We start from the raw sequence: 26203 nt of genomic DNA on the forward strand, positions 1-26203 counted from the left end.
TAGGGAATGGTACCCACCAGCAGTGACACCTCCTACATCAATAAGCAATCAGAACAGTCCCCATAGACAAAGGCCTATAAGCCAATTAGTTCTGGGCAATTGCCCTTCTCAGGTGACTGTAGCTACTGCCAAGTTGATCGTTAATATAAAGGAGGACAGCCACACTGGTTGGTTTTCACACATGGTATGTGCTCAGTAATGCCCCATGTGGGTCTGCCCCATAATTGAAGAGGCCATATAATGACACTTTGCAGGTTGTAACATAGGCTTTGCTATAAAACAGCATGTGACAATCCCAGTTAGTGTTTTAATTCATCCTAGAATCAGCAGGAACAGAGTAAAAGATTTACACAGAGGATATTTAGTACATGACCAGAAACAGGAGCGGATAGAAATAATCTGTTAGAAGTGCCTGCCACCCTAGTGGACATCGACTTTGAATGAGAGTCATGGGGTAGTGATGAAACCTAGCAGAGGTGAAGGAGTAAGTCTGGCCTAGATCTGTATTCATAGTCTTGGCAGCATCATTTAAATACGGTAGTGTGTTTTCTTTCCCACACCCTGTCTGCTCTTGAAATGACTACTTTTAAGTAGGAATCTCACATATGTCAAGGACTACACAAGATTTCTGTAGGTCTGACATGGCCATCCACCATTGTAGAGCAGAGGCTGCTGTGGACCTCTTAAATACCTTGGCCCTGGAATCATAGTGACTATATAAGCCAAATATCACAATGAGATCTAGGTTCATTGAGATGATAATTGGGGTCAGAAATTTTTTTTAGATTCTTACCTGAGGTTCTACCTGCCACTCTCCCCTGTACCACAGGTGTGAATTGTATTTGAAGGAGCTACAATATACAAGTGATGGAAGGAAGACACAAGGTGGGGCTGTCTGTCTCCTTCCCTTTGGATCATTTGCTCATCTTTGAGGGTTGGCATGTTATCCACCTAAGGATTTCCTGCCTAACCTGTCTCAGCCTCTTCAAGGCTGAAAGCACAGAGATAAGTCATTGTCCTAAACTGAAAATCAACTTAGGATCCAGTAAAGGCAGAATTTCATAGGACAGAGTACCTTATAAATGAGATCAATTACCCCCCCAGGGCAAGGCTGTGTCTTGTAACAAAATTGTTCATCACACAGGCATAGAAGACAGATAAAAATGAAGGTAGACCATCCAGACTTTTATCTTGGACCTATAGACCTACAGGCCCAGGTGAAGTCAGTTCTTTTTAGTAAAAGCATCTTCTGAGTGATCCTCTCTCTCTCTCTCTCTCTCTCTCTCTCTCTCTCTCTCTCTCTCTCTCTCTCTCTCCATCCCTCATTCCCTCTTTCTCTCCTTTCTTCCCTACCCCTCCTTTCTCTGTCTTTGTATCTCTCTTAATGTGTAGGTGAGTTTGTATGTGTGTGTGTGTGTGTGTGTGTGTGTGTGTGTGTGTGTGTGTGTGTGTGAAGTTCAAGCAAGCTAATGTAGAGCTGGTAGGATAACCTCAGAAGTCTGACCTTACCCTCTACTCTTTTCATTTCACAATGGAAAGTTTCCCAGGAACTGCTGGAAATCCTCCTGTCTCCATTTCCAATCTTTCAGCAGAAGTCCTGGAGTACAGATGTGTTCTAATTTCTTCTAGCTTTGTGTGAATTCTTGGAATCAGAGCTTAGGTCCTCACACTTGCAAGCCATGCCCTTATCCCTTAGTGGGGTTCTTTCATGATGGAATGAACTGGAGATCTGAACTGAATTATTGACTACTGTAGGAGCAGGGCTCCTCTTGGTGTTTTTAGAGGGTCCTTCAGACAGCTAAGGCAAAGGGCTTGGGTGAAGAAATGACCAGTTATGCAACGGTTCTGTTATCAACTTTCATTTTAGCCAAATTGATCATGGTTAGCATGATCTATAGCACATCTCCTGAGGTAGCAACATGGGATAGCATCACAGGTTTGCTCAGTACCTAGTCTCCCACTCAAGAAGACCAATGACCAACGGACAACCAAGGTAAGGTTTCATTCAGCTCTGGTGAAGGGAAAAAATGGCCCCATTGTAGGAACTGTGGAGCAGACTCTCAAAGCCATTCTCTCACTTAGTATCAGTCAGAATGCAAACATGAGTGAAGAAGAAACATTGCCCAGCACCTGCAGGAGCTCTGCATGGGTTTAACTCAACAATGAGTGAATGGATGCAGAACAGAAAAGGAGTCTCAAGAGGGCTATGAGCATCAAGATGGATCATTCCCAGTGTTAACAGAGAACCTCCACATAAAGTGACCCATTAGCACTTTAGAAGAGAATATTTGAGTGATGTGCCTGACTCCCATCACAGAACTCAGGACGTATCTGAAAAAGGAAAGAATGTCAGAAATGTGCCACGAAATGTAATGAACGGACCTCTTTCTAGATTGCTGAACTGGTCACATGTCAAAGATCTATAACGTTGGTAGGCATAAGTAAGAAAGTCAAACTCAAGAGCAGAGAGTGAGTGGCACCATTGGGTTTCCTGTTTTAGAGACTCGGTTAGCTGTACAGTGTTACAACTCAAGCCATCGGCTCTGTCTAAAGCATTTCCAATAGGTAGAGGTCCTCCCAGGGAGGACAGGAAGGACGATCCGGAGATATAGTGGGACCAAAAGAATCAACCACAAATTTAACAAGTTATAAATGAAGCTTTGTAATCAATGAAAATATTTATTAAGTGTCAAGATGAAAGCCTATGGCTTTCATGTGGAAGGTCTACTATCTAACATCAAGACTTGTTTTCTGCACACACACCAGTGCTGGCTCATCATCTTTGGTAGAGAAGAATGGTAGCATCTGGATATGCAAGTGTCATCTAAGATTTTGCCTGGGTTCATTGTCTCCTCTGAAAAGTCTCCATTTTTACTCTCTTCAAACATATTGTTTCTTGGCTTGATTCTTTTATACAACCTGGGGTTCATTTCCTTCAGATAGGGATCTGTGCAACATTGACAAACTTGGGAAACTTAACTATGCTTCAGGGATGGTTGCCTAGAATGGACATTCTGACCCATACCTAACTGATGAGCTCTAGATATGTATTTTGGATTTTCCTTGCACGTCTGTGGATGGAAGTTATATATACTGATGAATGGTGGGTTGCAAACAGATGCTGATCTTCTGGCTGAATGTTTCATTCAGTTCCCAGGTGTTCTGCCAATTAGAAAGATGCTGTCATTACAGCCTCGGCACTGTGATTAGGTATTTAGGTGCATGTACAATGTTCAACAGGTTCTAGAAAAATATGCCAAGAAGGCAGACTTTAAGAAGGGCCCACTCTTTATAAAAAATGACATTATCTACAAATAGTTGAGGAAATGGAACATGGTGGGTGACAAGTCAGTGTCTAGAGCTTTCTAGGACAAACGTCACCATGCTTTCATTTGGCAGCAGAAGAACATCAGAGAAAGCCTTTCTCCAAACACAGCTTGCCCAGTGTGCTCACCTTTCCTGCATCCATTGGCCCACTCGCCTTTGTAATCCGAGCAGGTGACAACTTCATTGAACTGTTGGCAACAAGAGGAGGTATCGATTCCCCCACAAATGCCCTAATGACTAGAGACTGAGACACAAACCATAAATGGAGACTTTCTGATTCCAAGTGAAATTATAGTTTGCCCTATGAGATTGCACAATAAATCAGGGGAAAAACCAGCCAACACAGGACTCTGGGGTCACTGAAGAGATGTTGACACATTACAATAATGAGAACTTGAAATACCTCATGCCCTATTGATTTTCAGGCTGAATCATTCCCACTGCAGAAGATTACAAGAGTCTGTCCTGGAATCATGGCTCACGAGGGAGACGCTGATGAAAAGATATACCCGATGCAATCAAAACGAAAAACTCACTTCTTCTTATTACAAATCTAATACCATTGTCCCTGGGCTAGGTGATGGGTACTTAACCTACAATGGAAAGGGAGAAAAAAATGCAACCACTTTTTTTTCTTTTAATTAAAACATTTTTCCTACCTTTTTTACACTCGGCTTTTTGCTATGCCTCGACAGTATAAAAAGTAACCCTGCAAAGAAAATGGGCAGAATAGCTCAATTAGTGCATAAAAGGCAATTTCTTTATGCTTTTCTAATTCCAGGGTGGCTTTCAAGTTCTTGGTATCACAGTATCATTTTGAAGAATGGGAAATCATGTCCTAACAACCAACTTATTTCCCAGTCAATAGCCAAAGACGCAGTCCACCAACGCCAGCATCCACAGTCAACAAAGAATGCCAGGCTGATGACTCCTTTTTGCCTGCAAAGTGCTCTGTGGAGCTGAATAAACACCGTTGTGAAAGACCAAATGGTGACATAAGTTAATTACTAACCTGTCACACATGCATAGAATGGTAATAATTTATTTTCCCCATTGCATTAACCATAAGTTTCTCCCCTAAAACGGGTGTGTATAGGGAGACAGGCTCTCAAACATTGCTGCTTACTATATACCTTGTGCACAGTTGTGTCAATATTTGGAACAGAGGTCAGACCTAAACTGCAACACAGTTTTTGCAATGCATATTGACCTAGCTGTAATTCAAAAGCAAAATGATCCTGGAGAAATGGCTCAGTGGGTAAAGCATGAGAAACTGTGCCTGGATTCCTAGCACCCATAGAAAACAGGCACAGCAGCACTCATAGTAACTCCAGAAATAGGTAGGGAAGGGTGGCAGAGATAGGCACATTTATAGGTGTGCTGGCCAGCCAGTCTACCAAAAATGGACAAGCTCTAGCTTCAGTGAGATACCATGCATCGTAAGATAGTCACAATTAAAGACAACCTATGTCAACCTGTAGTCTTGGCACACATTCCAGGGCCAAGTGCCCCTATACATACATACACATATGTACACATGCACAACACACACACACACACACACACACACACACACACACACATACACACACACACACCAGAACTGAAAAATAACTTGCCTTTTAGCATAGTATGGTCTTTCCTCTTGATATTGTTCAATTATATAGAACAATTACTAAGACTTAATTGGACTTACTAGGTTGTCACAGCCAGGTTTAACCCAGCACATTCTTACATTTAACATTGCACATTCTTAGGAAATTATCATGCAAGAAACGCATGTTCTTTGTTTGCTTGTCCTCTGTCTCATTGGTTCTCTAGCTTCTCACAGTCTAGTCATCGAGACGAACACCTGTGGCAGAATGCAAACATCCGAGGGGCTTTAGTCACAGAAAAAATGCTCACATCCTTCTGAGAAGGTTTGGTGCAATGAATGAATAGTTACTGTTTCCTTTTGCATGTCCTAATGATGCTTCCAGGGCTAACCTAATCAAATGACTTCTTGCTCCTTTTCGGATATTGATCATTGTTTATGAGTCTGTCCAACATTCTACTACATTCTTTCAGGTTGTCAGCCTGAGACCTGATAATCAGAATTCCTACCCATTGACAGGGCAACAAGCCATGCTCTCTTTGCACATGTTATTCAAGCATTTACTGTGGAAGTGGGAAAGCGTTTGGTTTTAGGCACTTTCTCACAATTGTCAGCAGAAAATTATCTTGTAACCAGATAGGAAGAGAACTTTGAAGTTAATATCCATGCCTTTTCTCTTTAGCATGCCTTTAAAGAACTTTGGGGTGCTGACTTAGCCTGAACTTACTAAGCCTGAGGTCAATCCCCAAGGACACATGATGGAAAAAGAGAAACAACACTTATACAAGCTGTTTTCTTACCATCACACATAAATCAGTGGTTCACATGGACACATGCACATGCGAGACACACACACACACACACACACACACACACACACACACACACACAAAGTAAATGAAATTAAAAATTTTTAAAACATTCATTTTATTTTCCTTCATCTTTCTAACAACCTTCCTTCCTGTACAACTATTAACCTTAGCCACAGAGCAATGAACTAGTCAAGAAACAAAGGAGAGCCCACGCTCCCTGTAGTCCCTCCCTTTCTCCATCTCTGCCCCTCAAATAACTGCTGGGGGTGGTATTGTGCCCTGTCTTCTCACCTCCATTACATCGGCCGAGCATAACCATTCCGGTGGCAACTGTAGTCAAATCCCAGAGCCCTTAACAGTCATTGTCATATGAAATATAACAACCTCACCTATAAAAGAAGAATGCCTCCCACCCTGTCACATAAGCCGTCCAAGAGGCCCAGACGAGCCAGTCAGCACATGGCATCTTGCACAGCAGTTGTCAGACACTACACCCAAAGCAGTTAGCTGTTTTGCTCTGCTCCCTCAGAGTGCTGGTGCCTGAGCTCGGAGGCCTTGCTTTGATTCACCAGGTTCCAGCTCTACAAAGAGCATGGGACAGTAGCAATTTTGAATGTTTGCTGCTCCTAAGAGGATACATTCAAGTGGGCAGCCAAAGTTGATTCCCTGCTGACTGTCACTCTATTAGCAAAGCTGCAATGCAGCCATTAAGGAGGAAGGCATGAGGAACAGTTGTGAGTGTATAAAATCACGGCTCGGTGGTGACGGCCATACTGGTGCTCAGAACCAAGCAGGTTCCCACACTGTCTATCCCAGTGAAGAAAGGGAGAGAGAGAGAGAGAGAGAGAGAGAGAGAGAGAGAGAGAGAGAGAGAGAAAGAAGAAAGGAAGGAAGGAAAGAGAGAAAGGAAGGAAGGAAGGAAGGAAGGAAGGAAGGAAGGAAGGAAGGAAGGAAGGAAGGAAGGCAGGAAGGCAGGAAGGCAGGAAGGCAGGAAGGCAGGAAGGCAGGAAGGCAGGAAGGCAGGAAGGCAGGAAGGCAGGAAGGCAGGAAGGCAGGAAGGCAGGAAGGCAGGAAGGCAGGAAGGCAGGAAAGAAGGAAGGAAGGAAGGAAGGAAGGAAGGAAGGAAGGAAGGAAGGAAGGAAGGAAGGAAGGAAGGGAAAGGAAAGGAAGAAATGGCAGACGATATAAATTCTAAATATTGGGTAAGGCCATTTTCTCCTTTCAGAAAAGTCTCTGTCAGCACATATGATCATCCAGTCTAAATTTCCAGGGCATGTTAAAGGGTGCATGACCAGTAAGAAGAGTCAGTGCACTAATGGGCCTCCCAGGTCGCCCTGGCTCTCCTCTCCATGATATCTCTAGTAGTACATATCTTCCTTGTTAATGTCTCATGGAATTGTTCCATAAGCATACGCTTGTTCTTGTCAACATTTTGTCCTGTCACTGCAACAGATGGCTTTACACTGAGGCATATGAAAAAAATATTAAATACTTTATAAGCCAGAGAGAAATAGAAAATGCCTTCAGAAGGATGGAATCTCCGTGACTCTGGGGATTCTGTTAGAAATGGCTATACTGAGTTGGTGAGTGGACCTAGTCATCCACCAACTCTACAGCTTTTGAGAATACTGGCCCAATAACAGAAGGAGCCAAACTGCCAGAGGAATGACCTAGGCCATTTCAAAAGGCACAGCCTAGCACCATGGAGAGCTATGAAATACTGCACTGTGTCACCAAGAGAGGGCTGTGAAACCTATTTCTTAGAGATCCAAAAAGCCAGAAGCAGCATCCATCTGTCTCAGAAAGTGTTGTTGAGCACAATCCCCTGAGCCAAACAGCCGTCATCAGCATGGGACCAGATGTGCTTGTTTGCGAAAGATCATCACAGCTGGTTTGTTGGCGTTCCTGCGTAGTAAGAGGGTGAAGAGTTTCCTGGGACGCTTACCTGACTACTCAAACACTCTTCCTAGCCCACTGTAGGCAATTATTTCTTAATTGTACTTGACCACAGGATCTTGGCAAGGGTTAGAGTACATAAGGTGGCAGAGGTTGGCTGAGAAGTGGTCTATCCATGTGGCTATCCATTCTGGGTGAAGACTTCCCAGTACCACAAGTCATCCTTCACTCATACTCTTAAAGAAGTCTACCATGTTTATTGGTTCCCCAGGGGGAACTTCAGTAGAACTTAACTTTGGCTTGCCACTGAAATCTTAAAAGACAGGGGGAATAGAAATGCCTGAGTCCTGTGCCCAAGGACAGAGACTCAAAGAGAACAAGTCTGGAGGCAAAGTAGTGAGTTAACAGGCCCATGACGTCAGCTCCCTGACTGTTGTATATATCCAAGTCAACTGAGGGTTTTGCTACACTCATAGCTATAGATGTAACCAAAATGCATGGCGCCATCACAGACAGCCCAGCGGTTTCTAATGATGGCTGTGGGAAAGAGGTCTTGCAATTGGAGGATGGCTCAGTGATTAAGACTGCTTACTGCTCTTACAGAAGACCCCAGTTCAGTTCCTAGTACCTAGGTCAGGCAGTTCACAAACACCTATCACTCCAGCCGTAGGGAATCCAGCACTCTCTTCTGATTGTCCTAGGCAACTACACTCAAGTGGTACACATACATACACAGGAACACACACATTTCAATGTAATAACGAATTGTTAAAACTGGGACATCCTCACAGCATAATAACTCTGAGGGTCATAGATTATTCCATCTCCAGAGAGTCACGTAAGTGTCTTGCACCCCCCATTCTTCCTTCACCTGTAAATGAGGGGATAGCAGCCAACAGGGCCTGTAAGGCAACTTGGGGATAACTGGGTTTCTGTATAAAACAACCTTAGGATACAGACTGGCATATGCTAGATGCAGCAGAAATGCTGGCTACTCTTTCCATTTATGTTTGCATAGAAATAAACATTAGGAGGGGCTTTCCATACCCACCCATATCTGTTTGTAGGCAATTGGCATCCACTCCCCATGGGCACAACACACTTGCGTTTTTCTCTACTGTGGAAGAATTTAAAAATGGCCAAAGCTCATTACTGGGCCTGGGTCCCAGAGAAACGGGATGCATGGTCATGAAAACACACAATGTTCATAGCAGCTTTGCGTGTGAGAACATTTTCACTTACATATCCTTCAGTGGGGCATTTATGACCGTGAACACCAGCCATAGACAAACTATAAGGAAGGATGCTGAGTAAATATGCCAATCACAAGGCTAAATGCTGAGGGCTGGAGAGATGGCTCCACACATAACAGCAAACACAAAGACCTGCATGCTAATCCTCAGCACTCCCGAGAAGGCCGGGCATCTGGAAAGCACATTGGTAAGCCAGCGCTGGGCAACAGAAACAGAAGAGTCCCTGGAGTTTGATGGTCAGCCATCTAGCCAAACGATGAATTCCAGGCTAAGTGAGAGATTCTGTATGAAAAAAAATTATATGGAAAGCAATAAAGAGTATGGAAACCAACCTCTGCCTCTTTACATACACATGATACCCACCCACATGTGTGTGTGCACAAACACAGACACTTAACATTTTAAAAACAAATTAGAAGGTTAATACTGTGACTATGGCTATTGTGACACTTGTGAAATGATATATTTAGAGAGGGAAGGACAGGGATATGCATGGCAGGGATTCAGGGGTTAAATAAAAGTAGAAGGAAAGGAAGGGGGTATGTGAATATAAAAGGAAACCTTGGGAAGAAACTGAGAATGGAGAGACATGAACCTGAATGTGGTATAGAATTAAGCAGATTTAGAGTCAAGCTTGGGCAAATCTGGGGGCATTTGAAGTCTAATGGATCCTGGCAATAACAACAGCTTGGAAATGCTATGACAAATACCGATTTACAGTAACTGGGCACTGAGTATATTACCACAGGAAGAAAGTGCAAGAGGGTGCATGGGACATAGTTATGCCTGTGTTTTAAAGAACTCAATGAGAGATAGCTTAGCTTGTAAAGTGCTTGCCACGCAGGGACCCAAGTTTGTCTTTCTCCCAAATCTGCCGTAAAAGGCTAGACATCATGGAGTGTGCATCTGAATCCTAGCCCCAGCACCAGGAAAGCAGAGGCAGGAGGATCCCTGGGGCTCACTCACCACCAAATCTTGTCAAATTAGTAAGCTCTAGATTCTCAGAAACACTTGCCTCAAACATTAAGGAGGCATGTGATGGAGGAAGCTATTCAACAGCTTTTTCTCCCTACATCACGCATGGACACACACATGGTCACCTCACATATATGTGCAAGACCATGAAGATGTACAGATGCATGTGCAAAATAAACTCAGCAGACACACTAACCCAGACTAAGCAAACCTGTAGAAGAAAGCCCTAACTCTGCTTTGGGGTTTCTCCCAGTAGTTTTTGTCATTGAGGAGAACAAGGTGCATATCATATCAACCTGAGTCTTGTGCAGATTCACCACAGATGTATCTTTAGACTTCATGATGCCTGAGCCTGGGAAGATGGCTTCAGCAGTTAGGAGCATTAGCTGCATAAGCATGAAGACCTACAGTCAACCATCAGCACGTATGTAAAGAGCCAGGCATGAGCATGTATGTGTGTCACACCAGTGCAGTGGCGTTTGAGAGTGCACTGGTTGATGGTCTAGCTCTAGGTTCAGTGAGAGACCCTGTCTCAAGAGTACAGTGTAGAGAGTCATGGGGCAGGGGCTTCCTTTGGCCTCCATTTGTGCAGGGGTACACATACAACCCCCCCAAACCACTCAAATTCTGTTTCCTTCTGTTGGATGTTGTGTGCACTGTACTGATCAGTCCTGCCTTTTGTTTATTCAGGTAGCATATTGCAAAGAGTGGCACTGTGGTCAGTGAAGTGCCCAGGCTTCTGAAGCAAACTCAAAAGTACCTGGCTCTCTCTGAAGTGTTTTATTATTCCAAGCCGGGCTGGCTGCATCTCCCAAGGTATGAAGTTCAGCTCAAGATAAAAATATTTTATCTGCCCTTACAGCAAATTGAAAGGCTATATAAAGGGTTTTGTTATTGCTGTGTTTTCATAAATATATAGTAAACATCATTCACAGTGGGAAACACAGTCCAGAATACAATTTCCATGCACAGCCATTCATGTGCCTCGCACGGGAAGATGAAATGACCCAGAGATGAATAAAAAAATAATAGTATACAACTTTTAGCAGCCTGCAGTCCCTGACAGACACACGCAGCTGAGAGGATAAGGATCATGATTTCATGGTACTGCTGATGAATGACAAGTGACTACAGCATCGGGGAAACTTGCTTTCCTCCGTGGTCAAGCCATTCCAGTTAACACTTAGATTCTACATTTCTAGGAATTGCAAACAAACAAACAAAAAAAAAAAAAAAACTCAAGCCCTTCATGTTGGGGAGCATGTCAGCTCCACGACTGAATGGAATTATCATTTCAAAGCAAGTCTTCATTTATTTAAGAATTTTTTCATTTTTTTCCCTTAATTTTCCCATGTGATTTCAGAGCCAGGGTAGCATGGAGATGGAGGATGGCATCTATGCTGAGCTCCATCAGCTCTGGGGTGAAGAGGGGATTAGAGCTTGTTTCCAAATAAACGATTTTACATCTTAAAAGGAATTTTCCATATGGAAGTTGTCCATGGCGGAAGCATGGCTCTGTGTGTAAAGCACCTGCTACAAGAGTATGAAGACCCACGTTGGATCCCCAGAAGTCACAGGAAAATCCAAGCACTATTACTGTGTGCTTTCAACCCCAACACTGTGGAACTAGAGAAGGGTTTATCCCTGGACTTCAATGGCAGGCCAGGCTAGCCTAGTTGGCAAGCCCCAGTTTCCAACTCATCTCCAAAAACATGATGGGGCTTGGTTAGATTACTTACAAGCAAAGGTCTGATGACCTAAGTCCATCATGGTGAAAGGAGAGATCCAGTTCCCTGTGTTGTCCTATGACCTCTGCATGTGCACCATGGCATTACACACATATGCACATGCAATAAATGTTTTTAAATTGATGAAGTTTTAAATATTTAACAAACCCAGCATGGAAAATCACTCCAGGGGAACAGCATCTGAGATTGACCTCGGACCTCCACACATAAATCCTCTATACACGTGGAGACACTCATATAGATACGTCCACAGAGCATCACATGCTCCAAGAACATTGATGGATGCATAACAATTACAGAGAAATTTCCACTTTGCCTGGGGAGGTGAATCCATGGGTAAGAACGCATGCTGAACAATGTCAAGAACCTGAGTTTGAATTCTAAGCACCAGGTGCATATACATGCTTGTCACCCCAGAATTGGAAAGGGACACAGGAGGACTTCTAGGGATCTCTAGTGGCCATTGTAGCTCCAGGTTCTTTGAGAGATCTTATTTCAAGAGAATAAAGCAAAAAGTGATGAGTCTGGGAAACTGATATATGGGCATGTGCATTCACACACACACACACAGAGAGAGAGAGAGAGATGCACAGACACACACAGACACACAACGCACACATACTAGCATACACACATACACACAAACACACACACAAGCACATGCACATGCACATATACAATACATACAAAATGATTAAGAACTAACACTCTTCTCTACACAAGAAGTTTCCAGTCCACATTTCAAAATGTATGCAGTGCTTTTGAGTATGCTATTCTCATATCATATATTCATCTATGTGATGAATGAATTTTTATAGAGATGCTAAATCTATATAGTGTATATATACTTGCATATACATATGTGTATAAATATAAAGTTTTTCATCTGTTTCTGCTATTATATATCTCTGGAAGCTTTATTTCTATTCCTTATCAAATTTTCTTCTGAATCATTAATAAATTTATGTATCAACCATTCTATCCCTTCCTCCCCATCATCCATCCATCCTCTAGCCACACACCCATCCATCTGCCCTTTCATCATTCTACACACCTACACATCCACCCTCATCCACTCATCCTCTGCTCATCTATATACTCACTCATACATCCATCACTCTGCATCTTGTGCCAAAATTATAAGTCTTGCCACAAGGCTCAAACAAATTACCTGATAATAAAAAGAATTGCAGCTTTAAATCTGATAATCAACTCTTTCAAAGCTCTAGTTGTTGGTAACCTGGAAAACTGCCCTCAAAACTCAGTCTTCCCTCATGACAAATGGGTACTCCAAGGACACTTGCTTCAAAGAGCCTCTGGAGGTTTCAACTCAGCCAGGCTGCCCTTGGAGGTAACACCATAGCGCTCAATGAAAATCAGCCAACCTAGTCAGTCATAAGGAGTCTACTGAGCAGGTAGTTAATGGGTTACAACAAAGCCCACTTCGCTCTGTGGGCAGCAGTAACTGACGTTATCAGTATCCTGATAACCAATGGCTTCTTGGAGAAATTCCTTAGTTATTCCAGATAAATCCTTTTCCTTGTGTAGGCCACTATCATTGCCATGGACAGCATGTTGGTTGGTGGTCATCTGTTGAAGTTTGAATGGGACATACCTTACACAAGCTCATGGGTCAACAACACCTCCTAGTTCTTGCGTGCTATTGAGGGAATGTGGTGCAACCCTTAGGAAGCAGAGAGTCACTGGTGAGAGAAGGTCACAGCTGCAGGGTCTTAAGTCTTTATACCCTGGTCCCATCTTCCAGTTCACTCTCTGCTACCTGACTGCATAATCAACCCTCTTGTTCCAACTGCCCTATCTTCCTGTCCATGATGGACAGTATCCCTGTAAACTGTGAGCCAAAATAAACTCTCTCTACCTTAAGTTGCTTTTGTGGGAGTGTTTTATTGCAGTAACAGAAAAGTGAGGGCACCATTATTATTTCTGACCGACAGCAGGCTTATATCACAGTAGGGGAATATATTAGAAATCTATGTCACTGGACACAATTAAAATGGTGCTTTTTAATGTGCAATTTCTGGAGCTAGAGAGACAGCTAAGCAGTGAAGGACACTTGCCCCTCCAGAAGACTAAATTAGATTGTTAGGGTCCACAACAGGATAGTCACGGCCACTTGCAACTCCAGTTCCAGAGAAGTAGATTGATGCTGTCTTCTGGCCTCAAGAGGCAATGCATGCATAATATGTACATACAAACATACAGTTATACACTCACATGTAAAGTGAGAATGTATTTAAATAACTATCTTTCTTTTATCCATGCACATACACACATGGCATATATACATATTACATATAACTTAATGGAATATACATATTTTATATATTTTTATTGTAGCACTACAAACCTATAACATCTACAGACTATAACTGGGTAGTCCTGCTGTGTACTTAATTTCATTTACTTTACCTTTGAGCAACCAATCCTGGCCCCATTTTAAACCATTTCCTGAACCGACACACAGAATAGGTATCCCACAAAAGCCATTCAATGAACTGTATTAAAAAAGGACATTTGACGATAATGGATCCAACATGAGCCTTTTGACAGTTCCAAAATAGGATTTGCTCTTTGCTTTTTTTGTTCAATTGTGAGTTCACTGGGCCTGAAACTCACAAAACAGTAATGGTTTCCACTTGCAGCCCAGATCCTACACTCCCTCGAGAGCTGGGTGGGAGCAAACTCAATGGTCCATCTCACTGGTCTTAGCTTGGGCAGATCCAAGCTGGGCAGGCACAGCCCTTTCTCTTTTCCTATGTAAAAAAAATAATCTGTGGTTAGCCCCCTGTTAAAAAAAGATTCATGATTGTAAGTTGTGATTAAACACTTCAAAGCCTTTTTCACGGCAGTGGGCAGAGCAAATATATCTGTGGACCAAGGCTTAAGCAATGGACAAGTCTGGATATGAAGGCTAGAAGGACCCCTGGCCTGGAACTGGTGTTTCTCCGATCTCTGGTTCCCATTATGAGGGTGTATTTAACATGCAAGGTATTGAATTATAACCCCACACATGCCCTGGGGACGACATTATGGAAAATACAAAATCTTCCATCCGTTCAAGAGTCGTTTCCATTCATCAGTTGAGGTCCACTGAGGCCCCGCTCTCGTTTTCTGCACACTCTGAGGATCTGTGTTTAATTGCGAGTCTCGTAAGATATCTCTTCTTCATTTTTCTTCTAAAGCAGAATAAAACGTGTCAAATTGGCACTTCTATTTAAAAATCAACTCAAATTGTTTTTCTTTTCATAGCATTTTTCTACATGCTAAAAATTCAACAGAGGAAAAAGATAGGCATGGTCCCTCACATGGCCCGAAGGAAAGAAGATAAACAAACTGGTATGAGCAAAAAGGAACCAGGAATCAGCAGCTCCACGGCCACACAGCCTTGTTACCACTCAGGCCAACCAGGACACCAGTGAGGTGTGTTTCTTTATGGACTCTAAAGAGCTGGGTCCAGGTGAATAATTTCTGCTATCCCAATACTGGTCAATGAAGAAATGTATGGCTTCTAATGTAATATCTTACCTTGTGTGCATGAGTATGTATGTGAGTGCTGGCACATATGTGTCACAGTGTGCCCTTAGAGATAAGGTGACAACTTTGGATGTGGTCCTTGTCTTTTACCCTGAGACAACTTTTCTTCTTCTCAAGTTGTGTGAGTCAGGCTGGCTGGACAGCTTCTCAGCATTCTCCTATCTCCACATCCTGTCATAGGATGCTAGATTGCGACACACATTACCACCTCTAGTTCAGGGAGGTTAGACTTCAGGTTCTCACACTTCCACAGCAAGCATCTCTTCAGCCTGGTATGGGAATTTTTACCCAGTGATCCTCAATGCCTTTGGATGCTGCTTCTGGTGATATGAACTCAGTCATCACAGAGGACCTCAGACCTCCCAAACCTGGCATATTTGTTTAAACCTTCTTTGATTTTAAAACTTGTTTTTTTTTAATTTGTGTGTTTGTTACAGAGACAGAGAGAGAGAGACAGAGAGAGACAGAGAAACAGAGAGACAAAGAGAGAGACAGAGACACAGAGAGACACAGAGGCACAGAGAGAGACAAAGACAGAAAGACACAGAGAGAGAGACAGAGACACAGAGACAGAGAGACAGAGAGAGACAGAGAGACAGAGACACAGAGAAAGAGAGAGACAGAGAGAGAAAGAGACAGAGAGAGAGAGATGGGGGGGTTGCCTGTGGAGGCCAGAGGAGGGTGTCAGATCACTTGGAACTGGAGTTACAGGTAGTTGTACAATATTCCACGTAGATGCTGGGAATTGTGCTGTGGTCCTCTGCAAAAGCAGTGCGTACTTTTAACTGCTTAGCCACCTCTTCTAACTGAATTTTGTTTTGTTTTATTCTGTTTTTGCTTGTGATGAATCTCATGCAGTCCACACCAGCTACTAGTAAAGGATGACCTTGAACTCCTGATCTTCCTGCCTTCCACCCCTCAGGTGCTGGGATTACTAGTATCCACCACCACATCTGGCTGTGAATGCTTAGTTGAAAAATAAAATTGTAGTTATCAGGATGCATGCGCTGTCAAATATGGTTATGCCAATTGTCTTAGTCAACTGTCTCCAAACCAAGTGTCTTTTGTTTCAAAAATCTATTACGCAATGACACCTAAACTCTTCTTCTTAGTACAGGTAGAGATGTTCCAAGTTTTAATTACTCTGATCAGGACCCAAGATCAAAAGCACACACTTTAGAGTTGAAATCCTACCTCAGTCACTTATTAGCTTGGTGACCTTGGGCAAGTTACTTCTCTGGACATCTGTTTCGTGTGCAAAGAAAAGGGAGAACCCAGCAATTCCAACCTTCTAGTGTTGAAAGCAGAATTAAATTTGAAAATATTTACAACAGCACTGGGCATGAAAGTATGAAGCAATATGTGTTTAAATAAATAAGCCAAGCTGGGTGTCAAAGGTTGAAAGATAAGAAGACAATGCTGGCATTTGAAAACAGACGGACGAAAACCAAGGCTGACAACACCGAGATACACTCATTCAGTCACTGTATGCTTCTCTTCTTCTGAAAAGCAATACTGTGGAAAAAATACCCCATTACCCAGCACTTGACAGACTTAACACTGAGTAAATGGGGTGGGGGACAACACATCCACCTCAACTACAATGAAATATATCTCATATGTAAGGGAAAAAATGTTCAAAGTAATGCTGGCCTATGAGAAAATGGGAGCCTTTGCGTACTCATAGAATCCAGAGTAGATTTTAGAATGTTAATTGCTGGGATTCTCTGCCCCCACTTCTACTGGCTTGAGTCTATCAGTATCTCACCCTGATGTTACCTAGGACCTAGGGCACCATTACTCAACCTGAGCATTCAGTACTTATGTGGAAGCTCTTCCTGGTTGCCTTGGGAGAGGAGAGTGTCCTCACAAGACTTCTAGCCACTGAATGCCAGCAGTGACCTGTGCCTATCACGATAACCACAGCCATCTCCACAGTGTTACCAAACATTCTGGATAACGGATAAAACTGCTAGCCTAGGACATCTGCTAAGCACCCTTCTGCACAGTTCATTCTGTCTTCAAATTAATATATTTTAATGGTATCTTGGTATGTTGAATTTAAAAAAAAATATTCTGGAGTCTAATTATTTGAGTCACCCAGTCTGGAAAATGGTTGCACTGTCTGTGAATTAGGAGGAGCGATATCTATGGGGCACAATCACACTGAGGACTATAGGAAGCAGCCTTAGGTCTTTAGTCCTTTAGCCCACTGCCCAACACCAGAGGAAGCAAGTGTGAGGACGCAGAATGTACCATGTGAGTCACTGAACTGTTCTGATGGTCACTGTGCCCGGGCAAGTGCCCTTCCTGTCCCCATGTTTTAATACAAACACAGGACCTCTAGCTATGCATCCCAGTAACTATAACAGCTGTGGAGATACCCCCTACCATAGCAGCATGATTTTCTGACAAGCAGAGATTTCAATCTGAGAACAAGTACACACATCAACAGCAAATGATGCAGAACGGTTGAAAAGAGTGAAGAGAGGACGGCAAAGCCTCATAGCAATCCAGAAGGCACCATGTCCTTTCTGCACAGACAGAGGTGGCAGAAAGAGATGCTTGACTTTGGTTATGCTGGAGCAGTTGGAAGTGTGAGAGAGACCGTGCTGGAGGGGCCTCCCTGGGATGTGTGGGTATGCACAATATTTGTGCGATGGCATAGAGCAGGCTGGGAAATTAGGCTCACTGGCAAAAAACTGCAGGCAATCCAGTGAGAACAGACTGGACTAAGCATTGCTCCCAAAGGCTGCCCATTTTAAAGAAAGATAAGCTTTGGTAAACAAGACAAACATGAATGCAGAACGCTAGACTTCAATTCTGTAAAAAGAAAGAGAGCAAAATCAAGAAAAGACCATAAACAGGGCTCACATTGCCTAAGCTATATGCAAAAATATAACATATATGTACTACATATACACAAATAGATACACCCACATATCTATCTACCACCTCATCTACCTATCGATATCATCACATCTTCGGAAACATTGGGTATGCTTTCATATTTCTATCTCTGTCTGAAGAGTCTCCCTTTGGCCTCCATTAGACCTGGCCATAGACTCACAGCTGATAAATGCCAATGAACTAATTACTATTCGTTCCCCAATCCAGCTTCAAACCTAAGCCAGGATTATTTCATGGCAACTGCTTGATTGTGTCTAACATCCAGTGGACTGTATTCGCATCTGTGACATCAAAGAGTTTGGACATCACAGCAAGGGAGGAACGGGAGCCGTTCATCACTTATTGGTTATACAAGCACCTAACCAGAAAGAACACTTTGAAATTTTTATGGAGCAGGAAAAATTGGAAGCATACTAATCTAGGCAGTGAAATTGGGCTTTTTGTCATGTTTAATTGCTTGAATTCATAACCTAGTTCTACTGAATCAAAAGCAAGTTGTTACCGCTGACGTTAGCTGTTTGGGTCTTCCGGGCACACAAGCAACAGATGACCCCCCAACTTGCACTGACTTAAGACCAATTAAAAAAATTAGCCCCTGAAATTGTTTGGGGCATAAGAGTTCTTGGATAATTTAATTTGCGAGAGTTTCCAATCTAAGTTCTGAATGGAAATGCTGACTTTAAAAGATTTATTTGCTTTGGTGTTGTGGAGGCTGAGGGATGAGACATGAACCCCCGTCTCCCAGAACTAGAATTCCAGTTGGCTCCGGGTGACTTAATTTAATTGCACCATGGTAAAACTCTCCTTCGCCATGTTCTCTCCTGCTTATCATGTTTTAGAATATACAAGAACATTCTGCTGAGCACAAATGGGACAAGAAACAGGAGAAACCCAGACACCCATGAACACCTGCAAAGCCAGGGAGCCCTCACACTCCCAAGTTTCTACTAAACAACAAAATCAGTTCTAATGAACAAAACAACAACCAACACCACCTTGAAGGGTGCTGACCTTCTCTTCCCTATTCACTTTTCTATTTATCAGAAAATCAGGACAAGATCAGAAATTAAGGTTTAAAGGGGCTATTTGATTCCATGGAAATTATCTCTTTTTAGACACTGTGTTTTCATATTTTCCGTAAAATATACTCTGGTCGTAGTCTTTCTCCTTCAACATCTCCTTACAAATCCTTCCCACCTCCATACCCACCTAAACTCAAGTTCTTTTACTTTCAAAGCGTCCCCTTAAGGCCTTTTGTGGTGATTTCAGTATTAAACATGGAAAATTCAAAGTACAAGAGCTAAAAGTGAAGTCAATACTAATAATAGACTTTTACTATATTCTTTATTTTATCACTACTAGTAGCAGTGTGTAAGAGAGAGAGACAGAGACAGAGAAAGAGAAACAGATAGAGAGGGGGTAAGGGGGGAGGCAGAGAGAGAGCACACATGTGGAGATCTAAGGACAACTTTCAGGAGTCAGTTCTCTCCTTCAACACACATGGGTTCCAGGAATCGAACTCAGGTCGTGAGACTTGGTGGCAAGCTCCTTTATGCAATGCTGTATCTCAGCCTCCCAATAACAACCCTTTGTCAGATGGCGTATTTTTCTTACTTGCTAGACTACTTTCAGCTTCTCAGCTCAAACCCCCTGAACCAATCGATTCAGGTTAACGAAGTCTTCCATAGGCTACGTCAGTATGTACTTAGATGAAAAATGTTTTTCCAATCATATTTCTACTCTCAGGCAAAGATAATAAATGGATGGAGGGTTTCTGAAAGTAGAGTGATTAATGTCAAATATCCCACTCATCATAAAATGTGACCATCACTTAGATGAAAGGCAACTGTTCAAACAGACCTTTTGTTTCCTCACGTCCTCTTTAACGTTTGTATCGCGCTTTTCCTGGAGAAAAAGACAAAGCTCTAGAGATCCAGTGAGGATGGGTGTCAGCCAGCCCTCTGGAAGAGTCCACAGAAACACATTTAACTTTGGTATGCACTGCTGTCGTGATAGTTAAAGCTGCCCCTCTGTGCTGACAGTCACCTCTCTCAGGTCCAAGGGAAGACAGATTAAAATGGCCCTGCAGTAAAATGCAGGCAGGGAACGAACAGAGAAAAAAGTTTGAACGCAGAGTGACAGCTGCAAAACTACACTTGTCTCAGACAGGTCCTCGATGCAATCGATACTTGCCAGCCACCCAGCCATCGGGTCTCTCTGTGGGGCCAGAGCCTTTCCCCAGAGTCCGGACAAGAAGAAAGGGAGGGTAAAGTTTGCGTGTTCATTTTCTGTAGGGTCAGGATACTTGGGGGGTGGGGTGGGAAGGGTTATCCGATGCTAAGTGTTTCTAGTGTATGAGCAAAGTGTTCCAGGGGCAAAAGCAAATCGGATTCACAGTCTCTCTTGGGTCCTAAATATTTGTTAGACAATGCACAGCAGAAGCAACCTGAAAGGCTGCTCCGGGAAGGAAAGAAAAAGTAAGTAAGGGCAGGCGAGTACAAACAGCTATATGGATGGACAAGTGAAGAGAGAAAGAAAGGAGGCTGAGGAGGGGACACCCTCCCATCTTCTCGGTCTTGACTGGAGCGATTCCTTCTTCCAAATCTTTGCCATATCCCAGTTGAGGTCACAGGGATGGAGTCAGCTGAGAACTGCAGAATCGGCTTCTTAGAGGAACTTGCAAGAGCTGGGATCTCCACCGGCCCGTGGTAAACAGCTGTGGCCGATATAGATGACTGCTCCGAACACAACCCCTTACAAACTTAATCACTGCCAAGCTCCAACACTGCCCTCCACAGATACTCTCACCCTTTGAGCTATCGCCTGTGGGGGTCAAAACTACAGGAATTTAGGAAAGGCCTGGAAGCCTATGAGGCAGACCATTTGCTGTGTAGCTACAATAAGATGACCACACAATAATTTGTTTTACTTCCTCAGAACATGCTACACCCATACCTGCAAGGCTAAAATGAAAACCATATAAACCCTGAGTAAATTCTGAGCCATCTCCTGACACTAGAATTCAACCTCCACTGATGATATAATCATTTACTAATGGGGTGCTGCCACAAAACTTTGGTCCAGAATCCCTATCAAATCCCCCGAAGTGGGAGACAGGAAAACACAGCTCTCTTGTCAAAAGAAATACACAGAACCCTCAATTTCACCTATCATCTGGAAGTAATGGCTGGAGGGAAGGGCTAGAGTCCTCACAGGTGCTGTTTCTGTTCTAATGAGCGATGTGTACAACACTGTGTGTACATGTTCCCTCATTGGCTCTCCCAGGAAAGACGGCTCTGCCATGAGATGGCACAGCTCAGGGTTTATTTATTTTTTCAATAGAAAGCACACGTTCAATATTGTTCGTGGAATGCCTCTTTCACCGGCATCTAGAAATCAGGAATGGTGTAAGAGCAGGACGCCAGCATGATGGGCAGGGTCGACCTGTCTCTGGCGACATGCAATGCCTCTGCACACGCACGCACAAGCGCGTGCCAACTTTCCAAACGCGCGGCCCATCTGCCCATTCACAACCCCCGCCCCATCTTCTTTGCAAAATCAGCCCTAGCCTGCGGGTCTTGTAACACCAGTCCTTAATAAACGCTTAATCATCTCTGGGAATAAAGTTCAACAGAGCGGATGGCTATTTCCAGGGAAGTTCCCCGCGAACTTCCACTTGGTAAAAGCGAATCGATCCACCCTCTGGTCCCCCAGCCCGTCTAAGCTCCCCGGGTATTGAGGGACACTCGGGGAGCGCAGGGCGAATTCAGATCGTATCCCACAGGACTCCGGAGCTGAACTTACCTACCCTGTGTAATTCACTCGCTGGACACACATCTGCGTCCTGCCATTGCCTCTCAAGGCTTCCTGAGCTCCATCCACCGCCAGGTCCGGATTCTGATCCGCGGCCCCAGAGGTGCACACGCCCGCCCGCCACCTTCTCTGAGCTAACGTTGGACAGAGGCTGGCGGCGGCTCGCCTGCCACAGGCAGCCCCGAATGTCAATTCGCACACTCCTCCCCCTGCCGCCCGCCCCCGTCCCTGCGCGCCCTCCTCCCAAGCATCGGTCCAGCGGGCTCCGGGATGCTCGGATGCTGGTGCCAGCGCTGCCTCCCCTCCCTCCCATCCAGTCTCTTGCTCCCCCGCCCATAGTGTCTCCGTGCCTCCCTCGCTCGCCTTACCTGAAGGGCATCTCCCACGACTGCAATTAGCTGCCAGGATTTCATCGCCCGCTGCAAAAGCGTCTCCTGCTCCCTCTCTTGCTATATCGCATTGGGAGAAACGCAAGGCGGGAGAAGTGCCGGGGCAGCAGCAGCGAATGGTACCCACGTGCTAGCAATGCCAATGATTCCAGCTCTCTCTGCTGGGCTGGCCGCGCCTCCGCCTGCCTAGGCTGTTTTGCTCCAGCCACCAGCAGGTGTTCAAGGCCCAGAACAAGCGAGAGGGCCAGAGATCCAGCAGGCACCAGAGCGGGAAAGCGAGCGTGCGGTGCAGGGAGGTAATCAAAGCTCCAGGAACACAGAAAGACAAGCCTACTGCCATGCGGCGCTGACAGCCAAATGATGGACAGACGAACTGGACGCCTGGTTTTTATATTAATTTTTGCAAAGTCTAGCAACTGAGGGAAGAACTGCAAGCCACCCCTCCCACCTTTGCCAAGCACTCAGAAAGTATAAACGGATGGCACAATCTCCCCACCCCGCCTTCCCCAGCACGTGTCTCTTCCCTTGTTCTTTCAAGCATTAAATATGTACCACATGACAGAATAGGGCACCTTGCACGGTCCCCAGAGTCCTCACTTGACAACCAATTTTAACTCAGGAGCAATGAGATGTCCAAGGCAGGATATCAGCGCTGGCAATTACTTACGCTACTCCCTGCATTATTCAAAATGTCCATAGCCAGTATTTATGACTTCCAATCTGCCACTTCATGGAGGAATTCCGGGAGGCTGGGAGACCCTTCGCCCCACCACACCACAGCCCATGGCCTGCCTCCATACCCCCCATGAGGCAGCTGCACTCCATTTAGTGGGTTTACCCCTTGGCAGCTTAAATCTCCCAGCTCTTGTGCTAAATGAGAAAGCGCTGAACTTTGCTCTTGCTTTGGAGGGCTGCATACTTTTGGTGGAAGTTCAAAAATCGGCTTTGAAAGCGATTTGCCTCCAGTAACATCAGCATCCAGGCAAATGTCCTATTCTTTCCCCCCCAAACCTTCACGAATCTCTACCCCACACTATGTCTCTAAGTCTCTGTGTCTCCATCTCTGTCTCTGTCTATCTCTGTCTCTTTCTCCTCTCTCTCTCTCTCTCTCTCTCTCTCTCTCTCTCTCTCTCTCTCTCTCTCCTGTGTGTGTGTGTGAGAGTGTGTGTGTGTGTGTGTGTGTGTTAATACCAGTTAGGTTACATGTTAATGGCACACGATTCTAATTTCCATTAGCAGACAAAGATGTTCTTCGTAGGGTCTAAACCTTCATTTATGGAAACAGGGCTTTTGAATATAAAACAATTAATGTTCTCATTTTCTCTTTCTCACTGTGGAAACTGCACTATACATTCCTGAGAATGCCTTTGCTTCTTCAAGTGTATGGTGAGTTGATGTAATAATTTTACACATACAAAAATCTGTATTTACCTGTAAGAATGAGTGTGTGTGTGTGTGTGTGTGTGTGTGTGTGTGTACAAACATGTATATTCTGAACTACCTTTGGTGAAGAGTGAGGTTCTCACTGCCCTGCCAAACTATCTTATTTAAAACGTGAAGACCTAGAACACAGCAAATGGCAGCTTTCTACACTGATAAGCAAATTTAAAACTTGACAAATCTCTCTAGTATTTATTCTCACGTTTATTGTAGCTCCACACTGAGGCCATTTTTCCAGGGTTTTCCCTGAATGTGCCAAGGTCTTATATAACCATCACCTGTCTCTTTCACCTCAGGAAGTAAATGACAAGGGAATTTCTCCTTCCGTTTGAAGTGTGTTTTGATATGGCAGTACAATAGTGCTTTTAGTTCATTGGGGGTGTTAATCATAGTTTTCTGTCTTTCCCCTGTTTGCCTTTTCTGGGTACAGTGACATTTAAAGGAAGGAAAAGAAGAAATCAGGTGAAAATGGGTTTCCAAGGATGAGCTGATACACAGTGAATTATACTCCCCAGTTTCTTCCAAATGGTTTTGTGTTTCCTAGGCTGGCCTTGAACTCATGGTATGGCTGGGGATGGCACTGCACAACTAAGCATTTCTGGGAATATGAGCATGCTAAGATCTTGTGTTTCTGAAGCTCAACGGCTTCATACACCTTACCAACTGTGGCACCTCTGCAGACCCAAAGTTAACTTCTAACCTGTGTCAGACCCTGGATGCCTGTGGCAAAAGAATTAGGGGGAAAAGAAAGGTGTTTAGGCTTCAGCTTGCTGGTGTCCTGTGTGCTTACTAAGATCCATGGCTAGAAAGTATTTTCATCACAGCACAAACTTCATTCTCCGTGGGATAATTTGGTTCACAAATCAGTTCACAAAAGCAAGGTTATTCGAAGTGAATCGTGGAACGGGTGGCCAGTGGGGAGACAGTGAGTCCTAATTACAGCCTCATTGTCCCTGTGTTCTCGGGCACATATGGCCATTTAATCACTGAGTGTGACAACCTTGGCAGATGTTGCCAGACCTGGTTATTGATATAAATTGCTATACTCATGTGGATATGGCACAGCAAAGAGTTAAGGCAGTGTCCGAATTCATCCACAGGGAACTAGGGGTCTCCACAAGCATCTGGAGCTACAAGACAAGACGATGCCGGGACAAGGTTGTTTCTTTCTGGAAGGGAGGGAGGGAGGATGTCTCCCTGCAAGAATGGGAAAAGAGCCACCCAAATGCACCCAGGCACAGGATCACTACTGGGAAACTATGCATACCCAACGAGCAGCAAACAGATTCACAGTTAACACCCAAAAGGTACATTCTCCTGTGCAATTTTCTACCAATTATAATAGGAGGAAACCCCACAAACTAGACACCCATTGGAATCGTACAAACATAGCATGTCCTTGCATGGAATACTATACAGCAATAAAAACAAAACACAAATACATCATCCCTGCATGCATTGCTATGCAAAGAGCTGAAGAACTGAAAAATGCTGCTCTGGCTAGCTTCATGCTAACTTGACACAAATTAGAGTTATTTGATAGCAGGGAACATCAGGTGAAAAAATGTCCCTATGATGTATGAAGTGTTCTTAGTGATGTATAGGAGAGAGCATAACCCATTGTGGGTGGTACCGTCCCTGGGCTGGTGCTCCTGTGTTCTTTGTAAAAGCAGCCTGGGAAGCAGCACCTCTCCATGGCCTCTGCATCAGCTCCAGTCTCCAGGTTCCTGTGATGTTCGAGGTCCTGCCCTCACTGCGGTTGATCATGAACTGTTATGTGGGACTGCGAGTAAAATCAACCCTTTTTCCTCCAAGTTGCTTTGGTTATGGTGTTTCATCAGAGCAGAAGAAACCCTAAGTAAGACAAATGCGAAGACGCACACATTTTTTTTTGTAAAAAATAGTAATAAATTAATAAAAATAATAATGCTGAGATAAAAATGCAATTTAGTAATAACTTGACCTAGCTTCTGAAGTCTCTATTCACAACTATTCTTTAAGTGTATGTTCAAGGTCTACCTGAGCTGTAGGCCAACGAAGGCTGTTCAGAACTTGTCTCAAAATGAAGAAAACTAACAGTGCCAGGGGTAGATGTTGCCTAGAATGAATGAGGCCTCATGGTCAACCCCCAACACTGAAAAAATCAAAGCAATAGAAGTCATTACAAATGACTCATACAAGACAATGCTGCATGTGAAGGGAAATATGTCCACCAACAGAGGGAGAGGAAAGGTTTTCTACAACTACATAAAACTTCTAACTGTATATAAGATCTCCCTGAACACAGGCTGCTCATACACAGCCAAGAGCACGATTCAACAGATGCCAAGTTTTTTACAGCTACCAATGAGAAATGGAGTTAAGCAAAAAATCCAAAGAGAAAGATCATATATACATATATAACATGTAATCTATCTTTATATGGGGAGATTAACATTTTCATATTTACAGTGGAATTGTGTACACACAGCCGACCTGTTTCCATATTATC

The 26203-nt window shown here is 43.8% G+C and overlaps 1 protein-coding gene across 18 annotated transcripts in view; it reads right to left on the bottom strand.

The window, feature by feature from the left end:
- Positions 1 to 26203, bottom strand: part of Rbfox1 (RNA binding fox-1 homolog 1) — a 2095840-nt gene that overhangs the window by 1037799 nt on the left and 1031838 nt on the right. For 4 of the 18 annotated variants that reach the window (XM_063268861.1, XM_063268872.1, XM_063268859.1 and 1 more), the window contains exon 1: positions 22252 to 24873. The exons of 6 other annotated variants lie outside the window; for them this stretch is intronic. In XM_063268861.1, coding sequence (XP_063124931.1) covers positions 22252 to 22296 — 45 coding nt within the window. In that variant the 5' untranslated portion in view covers positions 22297 to 24873. Of the gene's footprint in view, positions 1 to 21874; positions 22165 to 22251; positions 24874 to 26203 lie in introns of those variants that run through there. 8 more of the 18 variants (XM_063268884.1, XM_063268892.1, XM_063268874.1 and 5 more) reach the window with 8 other exon arrangements.

Source organism: Rattus norvegicus, chromosome 10 (genome assembly GCF_036323735.1).
Source record: "Rattus norvegicus strain BN/NHsdMcwi chromosome 10, GRCr8, whole genome shotgun sequence".
NCBI lineage: Eukaryota > Metazoa > Chordata > Mammalia > Rodentia > Muridae > Rattus > Rattus norvegicus.